The sequence below is a fragment of the Rutilus rutilus genome (assembly GCF_951802725.1).
Source record: "Rutilus rutilus genome assembly, chromosome: 10".
NCBI lineage: Eukaryota > Metazoa > Chordata > Actinopteri > Cypriniformes > Leuciscidae > Rutilus > Rutilus rutilus.
In genome coordinates, this window is record NC_140215.1 from 18,384,970 (window position 1) to 18,408,202 (window position 23,233).

At 40.6% G+C, this 23,233-nt stretch overlaps 1 protein-coding gene across 1 annotated transcript in view; it reads left to right on the plus strand.

Annotated features, from left to right (window-relative positions):
* The window catches only part of dnah7 (dynein, axonemal, heavy chain 7), a gene marked incomplete at its 5' end in the record, with an annotated part of 85,794 nt that overhangs the window by 12,197 nt on the left and 50,364 nt on the right, over window positions 1-23,233 (plus strand). Inside the window, 10 exons of the mRNA XM_084422387.1 lie at window positions 1,264-1,450; window positions 4,717-4,910; window positions 13,393-13,591; window positions 14,128-14,268; window positions 15,238-15,450; window positions 15,600-15,709; window positions 16,468-16,636; window positions 18,155-18,257; window positions 18,509-18,636; window positions 19,045-19,257. Coding sequence (XP_084278513.1) covers window positions 1,264-1,450; window positions 4,717-4,910; window positions 13,393-13,591; window positions 14,128-14,268; window positions 15,238-15,450; window positions 15,600-15,709; window positions 16,468-16,636; window positions 18,155-18,257; window positions 18,509-18,636; window positions 19,045-19,257 — 1,657 coding nt within the window. The remainder of the gene's footprint in view (window positions 1-1,263; window positions 1,451-4,716; window positions 4,911-13,392; window positions 13,592-14,127; window positions 14,269-15,237; window positions 15,451-15,599; window positions 15,710-16,467; window positions 16,637-18,154; window positions 18,258-18,508; window positions 18,637-19,044; window positions 19,258-23,233) is intronic.

Below are 23,233 nucleotides of genomic sequence, written 5' to 3' on the forward strand. Positions count from 1 at the left end.
AAATAAGGGCATACGGACATCATCACAGGTGGTTATAAGAATTACACAAATCAACACAATATAACATTTTGTCATCATGGAAAATTAAAGGTTCCTTACAGCAGACTCAGCGATTATGTTTTTAAAGCTTTTGTGTTTAAAGGTTTTGACATTTTCTTAAAGGAAGTAAAAAATGACTTTATATCAGAGGAGGGCATTCTAAAATTGGGATTACAGTGAATGTTTCTGTTTTTGTGAAGATTAAATTTACCCAGAAGACAGAGCAATAATATTGCATTATAAAGATTAACATCCTTAGAATGAAAATCAGACAAAAAAATGATAGATTATGTAATTTGTGTCTATATGCGTGTGTTCGGCTCGAGTGCACTGTAGTTAAAGAAAGCATATGTGCGCGGGCGCATAGTCTTTATTTACAATGCGACATCGCCAACTACTTGTCTGGCATAAATAATTTAGCGTTATTAGTCGTTTTTCGCGGATCCGTGTGAACGGTGATTGTTTTGACAACGTTGTCATCTGTATAAAGAAAAAACTTTTCTGTTTTTAGCACATCGTTGTCTTGTAAACGTACCCTTAGTCAGTATGAACAATAGTGCCTCATAAGTGTTTATTCTACAAAGATGCCATACTTATACACGTATATGGAATTGCGGCTGTCATATTTGATTATTTTCATTCATTCATTCATTCATTCATTTATTTTATGACAAACAGTAATGTAAGTGAAGTCCTGCATATCATCTAATTAGTTTAATTTTACAGATGAATTTTCTGCATAGAGTATTGCTAAAATTGGGTATAAAATGTAATTTTAAAAGTTGTAAAAGTTTACATCCTATTTTCAGCCATATCTACTGTGCCTATCAGGAAAATTTTACTGGGGCGCAACTTATTACACCCTGCCTTACTTCCTCTAAATTTGCATGTGAAACAAGCTATTTTTCCCCACCATCGGGCCGAAACATTCTAAGCAATCTAAGTAATGTTGACATTATCATTTCCATTAAAACCTGTATGGACTAAATTGCTGGTTAAATGGCTTTAGTGACTCACGATTGGTCACATACTTTGTAATCTTGATTTAGCAGCACAAAAATGGAAAAAGAGACCCTAACCTTGTCAGTGAGGACAGATTTGTACAGAACGACATGGTTCAGCAATGATAACCCTTCAGCCTGATGGTGGAAAGGCGCTAGGTTTTAGTTATTCGTCTAGCATATATACATTGAATATGAATGTGTCTGTATGCATGTATCTCAGGGAATGGGAGGGTAAGCTGCTTTTGCTGCAGGAAATTATGGATGAGTGGCTGAAGGTTCAGGGCACATGGCTCTACCTTGAGCCGATCTTCAGTTCCCCAGACATCATGGCCCAGATGCCTGAGGAGGGACGTCGCTTTACTGCTGTGGACAAAACCTGGAGGGACTCTATGAAACAAGTCAGCTTGGTGAGTCAGAAAGCCCAAAATATAAACATGAATTTGGGTTTGTTTAAATCTAGAGTTGAGAATAACTCTTTGGAGAACTTCCTGACATATCTTTTGTGTAAAACTGTTGTGTGTTCATGACAAATGAGAGAGCTTTCAGACACACGGCTAAACATAGTCACTCATCTCAGTCTCAGTGCTATGAGAGACGTCAATATCTGTTGTCCTCCTCTAAATGGAAAAAAGTCGCCTGGCTGTACCATCAAATAGGAATTATGGATTTTGTCTGGAGGGACTCAAATCTGGGAGTGTACAGAAAACAAGGTCGTCGTGCAGCACGATTCACGCTGCTTCCCTCCACAAGGTTTGAGAAAATATGTGTCCATATGTTCAAAAAAACCTCAGCACCTTTTAAGGGAGTTAAAAAACACTTTTAAAACAGACCTTTTGCTGATAGTTGACAGACAGTCTGAAATAGAAACTCACTATAGTCATATATAAGCTTTGTCATGTAGAATTTCTTTATACATGAATCAAAAGCAATTCTGTGAAAGCAAGTTTTTGAAAAAACAGCTTTGTGCCTAAGCCATAATCAGATGATTCTATGAACTGCAATACCAGAATGTCCACTAGGTGTCTCTCTTCATCTATGGTAACCACAGAGCTGTTCGTCGCCTCCAGATTTTATTTACTTTTTCTAATGTGTTTCTAACTTTCCCCATTTGACAGAAACAGAGATAAACATTCTGTAATTGAATTCTAAATTCTGGGCTTCTTTAAGGATGTTTTCCTTTTGAATAATTCCTACACCACTCCATGATTTCCACATTAGGCTAGAAGCCATAAATGGCTCTTCTCGGAAAAGCAGACATACATTATTTCAGCTGGAAGGCAGGTGCTCTTGCCTGTTGCTGCTTTACAGGAATGCTGGTTTCATGAACAGCAGTACATAAAGAAAGACATGCTTACAATATCAGTGGGGTGTTTGGGAGAAACATCAGCGCAGTAGATGCAGATCTGTGCCCAGTTTTTATTTAGCTTAAAACACAAGTAGGGACATGTGAAGCTGTTCTCGAACCCGAGGCATACTGCTACTGTAAATGAAAGGTATTGCATTCATGAAGGAAACACGATCAGTAAGTGTGAATATCTGGATTTGTTGAACAGCCCACCTGCATGTTTCTGCACCCTGTGAAAGGAAGCGGATGATTTTCAGCATCTCTTTATTCAGGCGCATTCCGGCAGCACTCACCCTCTTACTCTAAGTAATTCAGTGTGACGGAGAGGGAGCATAATTAAAAGAGTAATTGGCATAAAACATCCCCTCTCTCTTTCACCATTAGAGTCATGCAATGGTGTTTTCATGTTTTAAAAGGGTTATTTTGTGTAGACTTTGGTTATTAACAACCCCTCATTACTTCCTCTCAGTCCCTGTCAGAAAACTCAGGCTTTTTTTGTCATCCAAAAGTGATCGTTAAACTTCAATCTCTTCGTGAACGTGAAGTCTAGTCACCGTAGGTAATAGAAAATCAATAGCAATCCGAAAAGGGGAAAAAGCAATTATTATCTCTTTACAGGTGAGCAGCATCTGTGAGAGGTGGAAAAGGAGCGGTGGGGTATCCAATTGTTTCCTCTCTTTAATGAAGGACGTGGCCTTCATACAACCTTTGGTGGAGCGTTTGAAAATCAGACAGCAAAAGATGGGATGAGCTTTCCTAGTGGGAGACACCTTTCATAAATGAACTCTTTTGTGAGAGCAGGGAAATATGGCTATGAATATCATCTTTTCATCACTGGATTTGTCTGAACTTTGGGGGCAGAGAATTAAAAGGAGTGTGATGGTGTTTCATTACCCATGATTTTCATTCTTGTTGAGTTTCTCTACTGAAGTGCAGCTAAACTTAAAAACAGCTCACACGGTCCAGAGGCTTCCTTAGACATCGGTCTAATATGACTGGCTATGGTCAAATATGCACTTTACTGATCTACTAAATTATTAGTGGTTCATGTTATAGAAACTTTTTCTCATACATAGGGAATGGGATTTGAACCTAAGTATTAAACTTCAGCTTGTAGCTCACACTGGCTGACATGAATAATACCATGGGGCTTGTTGAGGAGAGATGTTGAAAATGTTTGAATCCCATAGATTTACAGTGCATTGAAGGAAGAACCCAAGCCATATCTAAGGACCAGGGGCCGGTTTCACAAAGCTATTTTAGACCGGTCTATAGTGTTAGACAAGTCTAAAATTTGCTCATAGACTAGTCTAATGCAAGTTAGACTGTTTCACAAAAATAAAGACTGGCTTAATTTAGACCAAAAACATTAGACACCTTACCCCCAGGCTAACTTAGGTCTAAGACTCTATGTTACCTTGGCAACCAGCAGTAACAATCAGTTACTTTACAAACAGCCAAAAGAAAAGGGAAAATGGCTCATAATTTAAACATTTCTTCTTGTTACTACATTCTCCACTAAATTTCCCAAGTAAAATGTCCTTGTAACTGTTATACTCCTCCAACAAACACATATTTTCCGCTGGGGTAAACTGCACTGAGCGGCTGAATGCGCCTACTCAATCCGCCATGTTTTTTGTTTTGAAAAGTGTCTTAATTTACCCAGAATGCATTGCAGTGTAGTCCTACTTAAAGGGTTAGTTCACCCAAAAATGAAAATTCTGTCAGTAATTACTCACCCTCATGTTGTTCCAACCCCGTAAGACCTTCGTTCATCTTCGGAACACAAATTATATATCTTAATTTGTGTTCCGAAGATGAACGAAGGTCTTACGGGGTTGGAACAACATGAGGGTGAGTAATTACTGACAGAATTTTCATTTTTGGGTCAACTAACTCTTTAAGATAGTCAGAGTCTTAAGTGCTTTGTGCAACGGCCTGATTTAGATGTCTATCTGAAGTCTGACTATCTACTATATCTAAGCCATAGTCAAAGTCTATCTTTGTGAAACCGGCCCCAGAATTTTGTAGAGAGACTTGTTGGTGGTCTCTTTTAGCTTGGGGCTGTAAGCAACCACCCAGAACACCCTAGCAACTACTTAGAACACCTAATAACTGCATAACAATGACTTGCAAATCACATACAACCTAGCATCACAGCAATATGTTTTATAAGCAACACTCATATTTTCTGAAGACGATGTAAAAATCTAGTTATCCCATAATTTATTTGAATTTTATAAGACATGGCTAAATGTCTTGCAAACTGTGTCTAAATGTTTCCCTTTGTGATATTCATTGTGTGCATCACATGTGTTTCTCTCTTAGGACAAGCATGTCCTGGCAGTGGTGGCCATTGAAAAGATGCTAGACAAGATGAAAAGCAGTAACGAGTTGCTAGAACTCATTCTGAAGGGTCTAAATGAATACCTGGAGAAGAAGAGACTCTATTTCCCCCGCTTTTTCTTCCTGTCCAATGATGAGCTGCTAGAGATCCTCTCTGAGACTAAAGATCCAACCAGGTAAAGAGGAACTTTCGAAAGTGTTAAGTACAGTGACGGTCAGATAGATCAGCTGACATTTGGCAATACCTGTATATTTCCCAATTTTACCGATGGCTTTGTCAGTGGGTTATGATGTTTTTTTGTTTTTTTTTGTGAATTTTAAGTGAATGTTGTGTAAATTTGTAATGAAGGTTAGTTGTTATGGGAAGAAGGAGACGGGAACCAGCGTACATACTTGAATAATCCAAAAATAAACAAACACAAAACAAAAGTAAAGGCGGCAGCCCCTCACGGACGACTGCTGCACACACATAAACAAAACATAACGTAAAATTCCAGGCCTGGTCCTCTCTCGTCCTTCACTGGCATCACTCCTCCTTTTATGCTTCCAATGCTCCTCCGTGAGAGATACGAGACCGGTGCAGCGCGCAGGTGGCGCTTATCATCAATCACGTCACCGTCTTGCTTGTCTTGCTTGCCACAACGTTTCTTTTAATTTTAGCAATATTGGGATGTCATTTAATATCTCTGAATGGTTATATACACACTAATGTTTAAAGGTTTGGGATTGGCAATATTTTTTTAATGTTTTTGAAAGATATCTTTTATGCTCACCAAGGTTGCATTAAAAAAAAAACAGCAAAACAGTAATATTGTGAAAGATTATTACAATTTAAATTTAAATGTTTTCTGTTTTATTATATTTTAAAATGAAATGTATTCCTGGCAGAGGCAATTTTCAACAGCCATTACTGTAAGTGTTCAGTGTCACTTTCAGAAATCATTTTAATATGCTTATTTGGTGCTCAAGAATCATTTATTGTTATTATGATTGTTGAAACCAGTAATATTTTGCTGAAATAGTGATCATTTTTTTCAGGATTCTGTTCAAAAGACCAGCATTTATTTGAAATATAAGTCTTTTGCTTAAAAAAAATTCTTAAAAAAAATATCTTACTGACCCCAAACTTTTAAATGGAAGTGTATATATTGGCATTATAACTCTCATTGCTGACCATGCTTTCTAAATATCAATATACAATGATGAGCCAAAACATTATGATCACCTGCAGTGCCAACCAACAAAGGTATAGACCGTTGATCGAACTTGTTCCAGCATATCCAACAGATGCTCATTTGGATTGAGATCTTGGGTTTTTGGAGGCCAGGGCAACACCTTGCTTGAACTCTTCATCATGTTCCTCAAATCATTCCTGAACAATGTGTGCAGTGTGGCAGGGTTCATTATACTGCTGAAAGAGGCCAATTCCACTAAAGAACACCATTGATGGGGAGTACCTGGTCTGCAGTGATGTTTAGGTAGGTGGCACGTGTCATATTTGCGTCCACATAAATGGCCGGACACAGGGTTTCCCAGCAGAACATTGCCCAGAGCATCACACTCCCTCCACCGGCTTGTCCTTGTCCCACTGTGCATCCTGGTGCTATCAATTCCCCAGGTAAACAATGCATGTAAATGGTCGTCCATGTGATATAAAAGAAAACGGGACTCATCAGACCAGGCGACCTTCTTCCACTACTCCAATCTAGATGCTCGTGTGGCCGCTGTAGGTGCCTCCGACAGTGGACGGGTCATCATAGGCACTCTGATTGGTCTGCAGCTACGCAGCAAAGTGTGATGCACTGTGTGTTGTGACACATTCCTTGTGCCACAGTAGACCTGTTGGCTTGGACCAGATGGGATAGCCTTCGTTGCCCTAGTGCATCGATGAGCATTGGGCGCCCAACACCCTGTCGCCGGTTTGTGGTTTGTCCCTCCTCGGACCACTGTTGGTAAATTCTCACCACTGCTGACCGGTAGCAACCCACAAGCCTTGCCATTTTAAAGATACTGTGACCCAGTCGCCTTGCCATAACAATTTGGCCCTCGCTAATATCTTTATTCCTGCATCCAACACGTTGATTACAAGAACTGATTGTTTGAACTGATTGTTTGCTTACCATCTAATCTACCCAGACCTTATGTTGCCTTGTTAGGAGATGATGAACGATATTCGCTTCACCTGTTACAGGTTATGTTTTGGCTCGTCAGTGTAGGCATTGACCATCGAAAAGCCCACATTGGCGACCACTGTTGATCATTCTGTTGGGTCCACAGTTAAATCATATCCACTGGTTCAGTTACAGCTGTTCCTGGAGCTATATGAAGTGTCAGACTTTCTGTGGGTTTGCCCTTTTAGTGTAGTGAGTTACAGTAATTTACACTTTCTCCACATCCTCAAAGGAAAAGAGGCTTAAAGAAGATATTTCTGGAAACAATATGATTTATAGGCTTGAGGAATATTGTTTGTCAGCAGTTAAGGGGATCTGACTTTGAAGGCTTCTGTTTTCAATATTCTTGCTATTTGGAATCCGCTGTGTTGATAGTTTGCTTTATGATAAGGGCAGGCTGGATGACTGCATGGTGGAAAGAATGTCCTGGTTGCGTATGCAACCCTGAAGGAGGGAACGGAGGACGTAGTCGGCGTCGACTGAATGGGATCACGCTAAGGAGCCAATTGTCTTCGAGCATGCAAGCACGAGCAAATTAAATTTTGCGTGCGTGATTTACATTACACACTCCGCCCCGCGGAGCGGGTATAAATACGAAAGTGGATGCACGCACTAGTTGCTTTACGCTGAGGAGCCGTGAGAACTCTGTCAGCGGTGGTCCAGCTATAGTGGCAAAGGGACTACGTCCTGCATACGCAACCAGGACATTCCCTTTCAGTCGAGAACGTCAGACGTAGTCGACGTCGACTGAATGGGATCTTTAACCCTGGAAAACGCCACTAGAGCTGCCACTTTCCAGTGCCTGGGTAGAAAGCCTCAAGTCCCCCCGCAACTCTGAGGCGGAGAAGGGCGAGGCTTAGGCCAGGGAAGTCAACTGCTGTTCCTACAGGACCACTGGGAAAGCGTACCTTTGTCAAGGAAGGAAAAGTACGCTGTGGAAACCACATCCTGGCCCGAAGGGGAGGTAACATGTGGGAGATACACATATGGACTGGACGGCTGACCAGGCAGTACAACATATGGAAATGTCACTGGGATGACTCCAGCCTAAACAGGGGGGAGGATCAACCAACTCTGCCGAGGGAAGACACGGGCTCACCGCAGGGAGCCGTACACATATGGGATCACCTTAGGGATCGCAACATATGGACCCAGCCTAACACAAGTTCCACTAGTGCATACGAGTGGTAAGCCTGGCTTCGGATGCTCCGCCACGTCCGATGCCGCAGAGTATGGAGAAACTCAACAGGGTTCGGTTAAGGGGAACTCTACTGGAGCAAAATTGTGCACGTATCCAGTCCATAGGAGGCGAATAGCAAGCCGACACTTCGAACTGTGCTTACGGTTAAAATGGCTTCATGTGAAGGGAGCCCACGGGAAGCAACAGTTCGAGACACATGTTAGATGTGTATAGGTGTCGCCCAGCCCCCAACTCTATTTAACATTTGTTCAGCGAGGCACTTTATGCCAACACCTAGGAGGGAGCAGTACTCTCACTTAGGAGGAGCTCACCGCCCAGGTGGCACGTGCATCTTGGGATTTCTCACCAAGACGAAGGCAACCACTTTGAAGTGGGCCAATCTCTGCTTGGAAACAGCCTTCCCTTCTGCTGGTTTCCATAACAGATAGAGCTGGTCTAAGGTCTAGACTTTGCATTCTGATCACGTATAACCGCACTGAGGGGGACGGACAGAGAAAGCCAGGGCTGGGTCTGCCTCCTCCGGGGCAACGCTTGCAGGCTCACCACCTGGTCCCATAGGAGAGGTAGGAACCTTGGGCACACATTCAGACCGGGGTCTCAACTTGTGAGAGTTAGCCGGCCGAATTCCAGGCACAGCTCGTTGACTGAAAGCTAGCAAGTCCCTACCCTCTAGTGGAGACCATGCGAGCAGGATAACTATTTCTTAAAAAAAATTTTTTTTTAACTCAGTGCCTGCGATGGCTCAGGGGCGGTCTCTGCAGTGCAGTAGCACCAGAGAAAAAGCCAAGAGGGTAAGGAGGGGACGCAAGGTGTTATATATCTCCTTGCTCGCCTCAGGGACCTGACGATCAAATCGCACTCCGTTTGAATCCACTGCCTCATGATGTCCGCCAATGTAGAAGCCACAACATTTTGAGGTGGAGGGGACAGCCCTCACTCCAACCACAAGCAGTTTTTAAAAGGGTGAAGTGATCGAACACCTTCGGGATCTCCTCACGGAGAGAAGACTCAATTCAACAAACAGGTTCGACTTCTATAGGAGCAAGCGTCTTTCTAGAGGGTGCTCACAGAAGTGATGGTCTCTACTGCATAACAATTCTTGCGGTAGACCAGAACCACCGCGGGTGCCATCGTGCCCCATCCCTGAGAATATGCTCAGAGGAAGGTGTCAGGAAGGCTGTTGAGAGGAGGAGGTTGGTTGGCCAATAAGGGGCAACTAACAAGACCTGCTCCATTGCACAAGACAGGAGCAATGCTCAACACCAGATGTGAAAGGGGATCACTGAGCATCAGGAGCATCCCTGCTCAACACGTGAGTGTGGTGGAATTCACTGAGCTTCAGGAGCATTCCTGCTCAACACCTGGTGTGATGAAGATCACTGAACTTGTTCTCTTCCTGATTTAAGCACCATAGTGCAAGAAGGCTCACTGGGGAGCATATTTCTGCGGGGCCCGGGGCCAGCTGTGGCCGGAGTCTATGTCGAGGGATATCCGCTCAGACAAGAGAAGAAACAACTGGCGTAGGACGGGTTCGGAGGGGCAACAGACGTGGCTGTTCGGCCCCGAAGTGGTCCGAACAGCTGGCCAGCTGGGGATGGAGTCTCCACTGTATCCGGACCGGAGGCTGTCGTGAGGCTTGTGAGCGGCACGATTGAGCAGGCCAGAAAAAATAGGTGCAATGCAGCGACCTTAGAAGCTTCTGACTTTGAGGAGGTGGCGGGCGAGTTGCAACATGCAAGGGGAGCGCGGCTTTGACGGTCGCAATGTTGTCAGAACAGTACAAGCTCGCTGAGCAGCGGTGTCTCGAAGCGAGGGACTGTACGCAACTCGAGGCAACGAATGCCAATGCAGTCAGAGGGCGCTCAGAGCTCTGTTACTGCATGCCCTTTATACGTGGCCCCTCAGCCATCATTTGGAGGACTCTTGTTCCAGGAGCGACTAGCCCGGGGAAACAAAGGTCTGCTTAGGGGGCCTGAGGGATTGGGGACAGGAGCGTGTCGCTCTGCCACGGCCACCTTAGGGACTCGGTCATCAAGCCAGTGCTGAAGCGGTCTCATATTTAGGAAGCCGTGCGGCTGCATCTGCCATATGCCCCAGGAGCCTCTGAAAGTTTCAGTGGGACCCTTTCTCACTTCTAAATAGCACTGAGCTGGCACACCTCACTTGAGAGATGCACTAGACCGAGACCACCTCCATACTAGAAAAGAGAAACTCGGAATTGGGGCGAGATTACTCTTTCCCAGTTGACCTGAAGACCCAACTGGCTATGGAGCACTCGAAGGGTAGGACCATGTGCTGATACTTCGTATCTTCAAATGGAAGAACACAGTAAGCCTGTGGAGTGGAAGGATAGAGATCTGAAGTACACATCTTTCAGGTCGAATGCTGCAGACCAAGCTTGGGGACGGGGCATTGAGAATGCAACTCTGTGTTTACAGGTGAACGGAGGCTTTCGAAAAAGGGCCCGTATTAGTTGACATAGAACCAAGATGGTCGTAGCCCACCACATAATAAGGGTACAATGAAGTACAGGCTCTGAAGCCAAACTCCATACCAACGGCTAGCATGCGTCCTTCGCCAGTAGGACTGCGGCGCGCACACACAGGACAGGAGCTCTGCTCAACACCTAGGTGTGATGGATCTCACAAAAAATCTTTTAGGAGCATTTCTGCTCAACACCTAGGTATGATGAATATCACTGAGCCTGGGCGGAAGCCAAGTGAAATGAATTGCAAGCCGGGTCTGAAGGTACCGAATGAGGCCAGGCTGGACATCGGTTGGAAGCGTTTTAGACTTCGGCAAAACCGGACCAGGGCCAGGAACCACAGATGTACCCGAGGTGGGGCAGCGAGGTGGAGGACAGGAATCCGGCTCGAGAGGCCCGAAGGCAGCCCGAAGCGGGATCTAAGTGTGCGGTGCAACACTTACCTGACTCCACTGGGTGGCAGGGGAAGCGTGAGAAGGCGGATGACTGGGTCCTCAAACGCACCCAGCTGCCAGCTGGCGAACAAGAGGGGGCTGAGGGGTGTAAGGCTTTACAGGGTCACACACAGTCAGACTAGCCCTCTTGGGGCCCAGGAACAGAGGAATTTACTCTTCATTGAAGTGTGGATACCGCCTGCTCCGTTTTGGGAGCCAGCGGTGGAACAGACACACCGGCTGCGATGTGATAGAGGAGTGAGGGGCCCACAGGGATTGGTAACCGGGCGGGGAAGCCTCACTATGATCCTCTGATCACCCATCCCACACGGCGCCGTAGCGGGGCGTGGTAATGGGGTCTCCAACTTCACGCATGAAGGCGAGTCTCGATCACAACATCGCGATAGTCATATCCTCGCAATGAGAACATAAACTATCCACAAAAAGCTGCTTTAACGTGCTGCATATGTACACATACATTATATACACATATACTAATACAAACACGTGAAACAACCATTGTGACCGTCCATATGGGGGGACAGGAAACGATCACATCCAGAAACGTACAGGTGGAAAAGCATCTTGAAAAGACGCAAACGCACCCGTGTTGCTCTTTCAGGAAGTGAAAAAACTCTCACTAGTGCCGGAGCACACAGGGGAATGACCGCGGCAACACTGAACAGTGAACTGAAACAGTGAAGCACTCACTTTTCCGCCCTCTAACCAGCCGTCAGACAAACAAACACAAAGCGAAATTTTGTTGCTGTTAAAACAGCAGTTGAGAGCTCAAAGCTCGCGATCACCGCTGCACTCGCGCTGTAGAACCATCAGCAGCTGGGAGAGTCTTCCTTGAAGAAGCACCGACAGTTGCTCGTTTTTTTTTGTTTTTTTTTAACTCAACAACACTCTTCAGAGACACATTCGAATGGCTCCGAAGCAAAAAGCAACTAGTGCGTGCATCCACTTCCGTATTTATACCTGCTTCGTGGGGCGGAGTGTGTGATGCAAATCACGCATGCAAAATTTCATTTGCTTGTGCTCGCATGCTCGAAGACAATTGACTCCCTAGCGTGATCCCATTCAGTCGACGTCGACTACGTCTGACATTCTCGACTGAAAGGGAACTAAATCTGTCAGTTCATTCTCAATTATAAAAAAAAAAACCTAAAAAAAAAACCTAAGATGATGCAAGTTTTGGTCAATTGCTGCTATGCTTTCTTTTTCTGAATGAATCATGAAGAATAAAAGGGATTGAAACTGTATTGTTACAACTGTATTGCAGTTTAAACATGGTCTTTTTTCATCATATAGCTGTGAAAGAAATCACTAGTAGTATTAAATATTAACTGCTATGAACTGCTACGAAGAGTGTTTGGTATAAGCAAGAATGTAGGCTAGATGTAATTTATTGTAACATGAAATGAGAAACACAACATTCACTCTGCAGAGCTTAATTCTCAAGCCTGTGATATTTATGAATATGTCTTATGTTCTCACATAGCCTACTTTGGCATGTCTCTCAGGGCATATCCAAATAATGTTACACTGCCTACCTAACCACTCTTGCCTACATGAACATTTAGCATGTGAGGCCTCAAAAGGAACATGGAAGGACAAATGAAAAGCAATTTAGCTTCACCTCTGCCTCTGAAAACCAAATTTAAACCCCTTAAAACCCAGTATTTACTAAGGGAATTTAATTATAGTGCTTTTTCTTCTCCCTGTGACACTGGCCTACTTTCTCTGCTGTGGCTCCCCTGTGCAGGTCCTTAACGTATAACCAAATATATTTCACCCCAGGTAATTTTTTAATGATGAATGATGATGCCTCAAATGCAAGTTCAAATTGTACTTTTGGTTTCACAAAACTAGGAATGTTGGCCTTAGCTTGCCTTGTTTTTCTGCTCTTCTGAGAGTTCTGCCCACCTCTCTCTTGCTCTCTTTCTCTTGCTCTCCCTGTGTCATTCTCCCTCATCCTTTGCGTCTCCCCCATTTTTTTATACATTTGAGTTTAGTTTCATCTGACATTCTAGCTTTACAAAAGAAAAAAAATTCAAATTACAGCAGCTGTTTTGCGGAGGTGTGGGTCACAAACAATCAGAGGGTTGAAGTGATAATAAATGAAGATAAAAGTTAATAGAGTCACTGATTCCAGGTGGTACGACATAAAAAGTTGTCCATGCTATCGTCTCACAGGGTTACACATTCGAGTATTGCTTTTTCTCTGAAAGAGAGATTTTTTTTAAACATCTCGGTGTTGCTGAAACATAATTACGGTGCAGTTGATTTTGCATGTCACCTCAAATGAAATATCAGATTTGCATTGGAAAGGGGCATCAGTTCACCGCCACCTTTATGTTTCAGGGTGCAGCCTCACCTGAAGAAGTGTTTTGAAGGTATTGCTAGCGTGGTGTTCACTGACATTTTGGACATCACTCATATGAGAAGCAGCGAAGGAGAGGTGGTGGAGCTGCTGGATATTATCTCTACATCTAAAGCTCGTGGGCAGGTGGAAAAATGGCTCCTGGAGCTGGAGATTGGCATGCTGCACTCTATACACAAGGTACAGAAATGTATGAACTTTCTTTGAGTCAGTGGATTTCTAAATAACAGAAATGGAAACTATGTAATTGGATTCGATTTAGTTTAGCCTGACTTGTACTTTAATTGGTTCTGTTGACAAATCCTACGCATAGGTAATTGCTTGTGGCTGGACAATGTTTTTATTTTTTTTATTTTGAGAGAGATAATAATACAATGAAGAAAACAATCCACCAGAAGAAAATCCAGACATAAAAAAAAAAAACATCCATAATGAATTCAAATATATTTACCACCTTTTCACACACTCTTCACACCAGAGTTACTTAAATGGATGTCAAATAGAAATACATACAAATCTCAACTTTATTTACCTTAAACATTATGGATAGAGGTGAAATGGTCAATTAAATTTGGAATATCACATTTACAAGCAATAACAGCAAAACGTCTGAAAAAATCAGAGTGAATGAATTTCATATCAGTATTATATATGTCTGTGCCATTCTAAGAAATGTAAAATAATGCAAACTGTGCCTCTTGGCTCCTGGCTGTCAGGTGATTGGAGATGCATTGGAAGCATATCCGAAAGACCTAAGAATCAACTGGGTCAGGGCCTGGCCGGGTCAGACAGTGCTCTGTGTGTCACAGGTTTACTGGACAAAGGACATTCATGAAGCCATTGCAAAGGGACCAGAGGTATGTTATATACAGCAATATAATCTTTGGTTACACTTCATTTTAAGGTGTCATTGTTACAGTGTAATTATATATTTAAGTACTGAGTAATATTAAGCAACTACATGTGCTTACTATAGGGTTAGGATAGGATTAGGATTTGGTTGAGGGTTAGTTGCATGTAAAAATGCATTTACTGTTATTACTATGGTAAGTACATTTAACATATTGTATGTAACAAGGACACTAAAATTAAAAACTAAAAGTGTTACCTAATCTTTTATAGCACAGCTCTCTGGAATTCTTCATTCTTGTGTTCCCTTCTAATGGACTGTGATAGCACGTTTCCACAGTGCTCAACAAAAAAAAAAACATAAAAAAAAACATTTAATATACATTTAGAATATTATTATTGTGTTATATTACCTTGACAATAAATTACACAAAATTAATTAACACTTCTGCAAGGGTGTTTCTAATACTACGGCTGAGGGAGTGACGGCAAATTTGACTCTTCTGACTGCTGTAATCAGTCTCTCAGTTTTTTTTTCCCTCTTTTTTTTCTTTTGCTATTGAAGCATATGGGAACATGAAAATTATATTTGCTGTCATCTCCCATTCACCACTATAGAAGTTTACCCAACTATGATGACTTCTGCTTCTGAGAACCCTGGAAATTTGAAAAGGGTCCTTTGGTTATTCATGGAATTCTACTCAATATTTGTGCATAGTTACCTGCTAAACTGACTCCAATACTGTTGTCCACATATCTGTGCTGTTTCATGTCTTCTTTTTTCTCATATAATAAAACAATTAAACTCAAATCAGAATTTAATTTATATTTATTTATTTATTTACTTATTTGCCAATTAGCCATATTATAAGCAAGATAATGTGTAGTCATTATCTGCCTCATTTTGTGTTACTGTCTTACTGTACATTATCCCTTACATAATATATTTTTATATGACTGGGTTATTTCTTAATCAGGCTCTTCAGGCCTATCTGGATCAGAACAATACTCAGATAGATGACATTGTGACTCTGGTGCGTGGTAAGCTGTCCAAACAGAACCGAGTCACACTTGGAGCGCTGGTGGTGCTTGATGTTCACGCCCGGGATGTGTTGGCCTCTTTGGTACAGAAGGGTGTGGATGATGAGACCAACTTTGAGTGGCTCAGCCAGCTGCGCTACTATTGGATTGTAAGTCAGTTTGATTGTCTGTAAATGTGATTGAAAATTATTCCGATCTTATTTGTGAATAGTATGTGCAGATATTGTTTTTGACACCAGATGATCTGCTTTGATTCCATTTTTTCTTTCAAATCTTTGATTCGACCCTGTCTATGAAGGAAAACCAGCTTCAGACAAAGATGATCAATGCAGGCTTGGCATATGGCTATGAGTATCTTGGAAACACACCACGACTGGTCATCACCCCTCTCACTGATCGCTGCTATAGGTCAGAATGCATTTTCAGTGTAGCTCCACCCAGAGGATGCCTACAAATAATAATTTACTAATTGGATTGTGAATATTACGACATGCTGTATTTTTATCCATCATTGTTTTCTGTTTTCTAAATGTTATATAGATACAGTCTATATAGTCTATTTTCGTTGGAGCACTTTAAAACTGTATTTTCTCCAATTTTCTTCTCTTCTAATTCCTATCAGCATCCCTTAGTGGCGATGTTTCTTGTTTAGGGAAATGCAATAGACCAGATACACATTTAAAAGTTTGTGGTCAGTAAGATTTTTTACTTAAAAAAAAACTAAACTAAATTGATACTCAGATATTCAGCAAGGATGCATTAAGCTGATCAAATATGACGGTAAAGACTTTTATATAAATGCTGTTTTTCTAACTTTCTATTCATCAAAGAATCACTCACAAGCATATTAGAATGATTTCTGAAGGATCATGTGACACTAAAAACTGGAGTAATAATGCTGGAAATAATTTGTTGCTTTTAAATTACAGTATAATACAATTTTACAATATTACTGTTTTTTACTGTATTTATGATCAAATAAATGCAGCCTTAGTGAGCAAAAATTAAATAAAAAACTATAGCCTACAGACCCCAAACTTTTGAACATCAGTGTATTTTTTTTTATCTTTCAGAATCTTTTTTTAATCTATCTGTTTATGTTATTAAATTCAGTAAATTATTTAATTCAGTTAACACAACCTCTGGCTGCACCTTTTCTTTATCAGAACTCTTTTTGGAGCTTTACATTTACATCTTGGTGGAGCCCCAGAGGGTCCTGCAGGCACCGGCAAGACCGAAACCACCAAAGATCTGGCTAAAGCTGTAGCTAAGCAGTGTGTAGTCTTCAACTGTTCTGATGGCCTGGACTATATTGCACTGGGAAAATTCTTTAAGGTAAGTTTTACAAAGTTATGATGCATGAACAGGTATTTTACACGTTTTTACAAGTTGTGCTTAAGCCAAGTTATTCATAAGTTTCTTTTATTCAGCTCACAGCAAAAGATGTTATATAAAAAAAAGAAAAAAAAAGAAAAGAACATATAACAATATAACAGTATTTGGCAATGGCTTACTGGGAAAGAAATGTGAAATGATGGCTAAGTTAAACATCACACATGAGGTTAAGCTCCATGTGTCTTTATAAAAACCCTCTCGAACAGAACAGAACAGCACAGCACTGACTGATATTGCTGTCATTGGTTACTATAGTAACACAGATTCAGAATGCCAGAATTGTTGTAAAAAAAAAAAAAAAGGTTTCTTGCAGAAAGGGGTTATGAACTCTTCAAAATAATAGTACATAATGAGATTTGTCTGGTCTCATCTTGTCTTGTGTTGTCTTATAGATTACTGACCCCACAACATATTACTAATTAAATTGAGTCTTTTCTAAATCCAGAGTTAAATTAGACATTACTCTGGGGGAAATACAATGTCAAAAGAATCAAAGACCACAATTATCTAATAATTGTTTAGTTTTATTTAAACCTGGAAATAAACTGAAAGTTTTATTATTTTGAAAAATAAATTAAAAAGTAGAATAAAGAATTGTTTTCTAATTCATTATGAGAATGACCATGTTAATTTTCTGTAAAAAAAAATAAAAAAAATAAAAAACAAACCCTAACCCCTAGGGAATGAATAAATTATTTTTCTCAGATCATTTTGGAGAACATGATCATTAAACTTCTGGACTTCATGTCCTTTTGGGTTCTGTTGTCATTAAAGCAAAAGAGGAACATAAACTTCGAGGGAAGTTAGTTTGATATTTTGTTTATTATCAGTTTTGTTTGTTATTTTGGGCCTTGGCTCTTCCTGAAGATTATGCACCCACTGGTTTATGTTACTCTGGAAATACTTTATTTTACTTATATGTTCATCTTCTTCATCTTAATAAAACATTTATCATTTTTCTTGAATTTTGGACTTGCTGGTTTATCTTTTGGTCTGACGACTGGGCGTGGGAGTCATGTCTATTTTCTTTTGTTACGATTTAACCTAAATGGATCGTAATACTAAGACATTTTAAAATGAATATTCATTTCCAGTTAAACCTTTCAAAATAAAATGTTAAAAGTTTATATTGATAATGTTAGATGATAGCAAAAGTATTATTATAGAATGATTTTCTCTAGTGGCGTTTGACTTTTAGACCCCACTATATCTGATAATAAATACAGGCATGTCAGTTTTCCTTTTAGTTTGGTGTGCTAGCAAAGATTGCACTGCTTTTGCTGTACAGCCTCAGTACTATCAGGGAACCACAGCTGTATCTTAATCAGAGGGCATAGAATTGCAAAGAGCTTGCGTTTTAATGTCATCATGCTCACCCTTTGTCAGTTATCTGGCAGCAAAGGTGTGTACAGACTACATTTGCTGTAGGTCTTGGTAAAGATACTTGGTCTCTTCCAGGGCTTGTTGTCGGCCGGTGCCTGGGCCTGCTTTGACGAGTTCAACCGCATTGATCTGGAAGTGCTTTCAGTGGTGGCTCAGCAAATTCTAACCATCCAGAGAGGTGAGTGTTTGTGTGCACATTTTGAGTTAGAATGTTCACTGCAATTTGAGTGGATTTTAAGGTTCAATCAGTGGAGCTACAGAATTTATTTTTCCAAACCTCCTATATACTATCAAACTTAATAGATGCCTATATCTGAATTTGATTAGTTGAGTCCAGTCAAATCAAGCATTAGAATTTTACATTGCATAAATCTATCAATATAATGAGATTTCTGGGTTTGGATGCATAATGATTTTTTTTCTCTGCAGGTATTTCTGCACACGTTGAGATGCTGCTGTTTGAGGGGACAGAGCTGAAACTGAACCCTACCTGCGCTGTCTTTATCACCATGAACCCTGGCTATGCTGGACGCTCTGAACTACCTGACAACCTGAAGGCATGTAGAGAACCAAGTCCACTCCAAGTGCAGAGTATATGAAATATGCTTAATTTTTGAGTGTGTCAAACTTTAATGCCCTATATTCATTTTTTCCCCAGAAAAAAAGTGCTTCACTGAAACTACTATAAGAAACTTTGTTAATGTTAACATAAGTTAGCGAATAATAACAATGGGTAATTGGGTATTTAATATGCAAATTTACCTAAAAACGATGTCATGTAGTGTTATGAGTGTTATGTATGAGTGTAATATCCATTATTATTTTTAATATGATATTAGTATATGGGTAATGTTTCTGTAATGTTCTTGCTGTCACTGTTTAATATGTGTTTCCATTCCGTTTTATTAGAGTAGTTCATTTAGCTTGTTCTATAATTGTGAATGTTGTGTAATTTTCTGCTGCAGGCTCTATTCCGGACAGTAGCTATGATGGTGCCAGACTATGCTCTGATAGCTGAGATAGTGCTGTACTCCTGTGGATTTGTCAGAGCACGACCGCTCTCAGTGAAGATTGTAGCTACATATAGACTGTGCTCTGAGCAGCTCTCTTCCCAACACCATTATGATTACGGCATGAGGGCTGTCAAATCTGTTCTGACCGCCGCAGGGAACCTGAAGGTAGGACCTGTATCTACAAAAAAGCCCCACATGTTGCACTTTTGCCACACTACAAATTAAATGTTTCAATTAAAAATAATATGCTTTAACTTTGCAGTGACACATATGAGTATAATATTTAAATTTTATATTTTGGTTTTATATTTGATTATATTCTTAAAGGTGACATATTATGCCCTTTTCACAAGATGTAGTATAAATCTATGGTGTCCCCAGAATGTGTCTGAAATTTCAGCTCAAAATACCCCCCAGATAATTTATTATAGCTTGTCAAATTTGCCACTATTTGGGTGTGAGCAAAAATGCGCTGCTTTTGTGTGTCCCCCTTTAAATGCAAATGAGCTGCTGCTCCCCGCCCCCGTTCAGAAGACAGGCGATCCTTTACACGAGCTTCGGATACTCCGGCAATAACAAAACACGCAAATCATCCAAAATCTCAGAAATAACCAGTAGCGCAATGCAGGAAGATACCCAGAAAGAGGTTACAACTTTTAGACTGCACCTGGACGTTTCTGAATGGTTAGTGGATACATTTATGTAGTTCTTGTGGAGTGGCAGTGGTGGAAAGAGTACTGAAAAAACATACTCAAGTAAAAGTACCATTACATTCCAAAAAATATAGTGTGAGTAGAGTAAAAAGTACTTGTCCAAAAAACTACTTGAGGAAGAGTAAAAAAGTAGCTTATTTAAAAGTACTCATGAGTAGTGAGTAGTGAGTACTAAGCTGCGGATTCTACCCCCTTATAATAAACACTGTGCACTACAATAAATAAATAAATAAAAAACATTGTACATACTGTAATTCACATTATATTTTGTTCTTTGTCAGAAAGATTGAAGAATATCTATCATCCATCTTTTAAAAATGCATTTAAAATTAGGCGAAAGGCCACTGAGCAAAAAAACTGTGCAAAGAATTCAAAAACCTTTAGAAACTCATATGATAGTTCAGCATCACACACCATGAGATGCGTTAAATAGAGAGATAAAAAAATACCCAATTTCTCTCCAAAACGGTACCAATTTTAGTGTTTTGATAAATGAGAATCACTAATATTAAGATAGTAGGCTAACACTAATTACACTGTAATTCCATGCTATTAAATATGTTACAATTTAAATGTAAATGCACATTGTTCTAGAAGGGTGGCATCATCCCTTACATTTTACACGGCTACATTTACTCACATTGTAATGCTGATAATATAATTTGTAAGGAAAATTGTGCATTAAATAGGGAAGTTATATCCGGGAAACTTTTACAAAAGAAACAAACACACACACACACACAAATGCATGTCTCTTTGTAGTCTCGGTGAAGCTGTTTTATCAGCAGCATCCACACACAAAAAAACATGAAAAGTTGAACATGAAAAAAACTTTTGCGCAAGTGCACTTGCCAAATGAAGACGGATTGTATGAAATGGATCAATCAAAAAAAACGTTGTTTATTAACGAGTTGTAGTCACGCACTGACAGAAATGCAGTTCAAGTTAACGCCATGGTTCATAAGGTGCACTGATACTGAATCTGGCTGCATGATGAGCGTGAGACGCAGCAGTGCACAGATCGTGACGCGCGTCTCTCTATAATGTGATTGTGAAGTAAATGGGAGCGGGAATTCACCGCATTATGAACTCGTTTACGCAATACCCCCAACCTCACACCAAATGTCAGGCCCTGTAGACAGGCCAACCTATATAAATATCATAGTAAGCAGAAATGTGAAATGTACCTTAGCATATTAGAGGAAGACGCTGATATCTGGATTGAATTGATGCTTGAAGAATGCACTTCCACAGCAGTCACGAGTAACTGCAGGAATAGGCGGTTAAAGTTTTCTATGCTTAATTTGATTTGATGACAGTCACGAGACCGATTACTCGATCCAATCACGTTGATGGATAAAAATACAATTAAAACAAGCATGTAACGAGTAATGACCACAAACAGAAGGAAAATAGCAGAGTAAAAGTACCGATACATCACTTAAAATGTACTCATGTAAAAGTAAAATTACACAATTTTTATACTACTCAAAAAAGTACAATTTCTGAAAAAAAAACTACTTAATTACAGTAACGTGAGTATTTGTAATTCGTTACTTCACACCCCTGGACAGTGGTGACATTTTTTTGGTTATTTTTTGTTCTGTGCAGCCAACGACAAAACAGTTTGCAGCTTTGCTCAAACTTTTGCCATTGCGTTAGAACTGGTTACACTGTTGTCGCTTGTGAAAACCAATGGCAGCGCCGGGGGTGGAAACGTGCAGGTAAAGGGGCGGTAATATTATAATAAGATTCTCCTTTCTACGTCAGAAGGGGAGCGAAATCTGATCGGCTAATTTTTTATATGTTTGCAGAGAAAGGCTTACCAAAACAAAATGACTGGGTTGTCACTTTTCACGTTTTCTGGGTGTAGATGCACAGGGGACCCAATTATAGCACTTAAACACGGAAAAAATCTGATTTTCATGATATGTCCCCTTTAAATATTTATTACAAAAGCTATAATCTATTGCTTTAGCACAAGATAACTACTCTGTCTAAGTCACAAGATAACTACTCTGTCTAAAAACATTCTGTGGTGTTTACCATTGCAGTTCAATTCATGGCCTTTTATTTGCGACGTCTTTGGCCTGAATCTATAATGATGTGATTTGAAGAATCAGCTTTCATTTTGTATTTAAATGTGAAGGCCTTTGTTGTTTTGATTTAACGTCTCATTTCATTTAGTAGTTACATGTTTTGGCCTCTGCTTAGCTACCATTTCTGAGTACTTCATAAACTTGTTAAAGCAATTCTGAATGACTCCCAACTGCAATTGGCCCAGTTCCTCTTTGCCTGCCACTGTTATCAGCACAGAGTTACCAAAGGTCAGAGAAGTGAAACATTTTCACTTCATCTCAATTCCCATTGCACGCTCCTTCTCCTCTCTCCCTCTCACCACTTTTCGCCTGTGGATCAAAGCCAAATGAATCTGACATTGAATATAAATAGTGTTCACACTCAATTCGGCAGCACGGAGAATTGCAAATCTGTGAAAAACACGAACTACTGAAATTAAGAAGAGCGTTTCGGGGCTCCAATCAGTACAATCAGCTCTCTCTTTCTCTCTCTCTCTCTCTCTCTCTCTCTCTCTCTGTCGTGTAAAAGCAAAAAAATTAAGAAAGCATGCATTTCAGATTAAAATGTCAATACAAATCTGCAGTTGTCATGTGTTAAACTATATTTCCATTTGATTGCTAGACAGGCAGTCAAGGCTTTTGTGCAGAGCACCGTAGAATATGCTCATTTCAGCATGATCAGATCCCCTGAAGCAAGGCCAGAACATGGTGACTTTCATGTTCATAGGTGCCCCTACCTGAGCACATTCCTTGATCTTTGATTTATTACTGTTGCACTCATTTATCTAAAAGCTTATTTAGTATGCACAAAGGACTATCCTCATAAACTGAGACACTGAGAATAGTAGTGCAGCAATAGGGCATCAGAGAAGACAGGTCAAAGGAACAACTGCAGCGCCTACACAATGTGGCTCGAGCAAGATGAATACTGTCTTTCCATTTACTCTGCTGTTCTGATACGACTGCGCCACCTGAATAAAAGCCATGGGACATGGGAGTCCCTTGTCAGAGCCACACAGGTCACTCACTCCCTACAAACTTTTAGGAGTGACAGTTGCATTTATTTGGAGGAGTGAATCCCATCGTGTTCTGTGTTTGTGCCGAATAAAGGATTACCTTCTTCTACATCAAACTGACAATGGTTGACATAGTAAACACGGCAGCAGTTTTGCATCTTGTGGCTGCAAACAAGGAAGATGCCAACAGCTACTGACCAAACTAATGTTTGTGACCAAAGACGTTTTAATGTCCAGCAATTGTTAGTAACCAGGGAACTGTTCATACACTGTCTTGTGCTTCCTTCTAGTCACGTCACTGCATTAATAATAGTTTGACATTACAGTTCAGAAT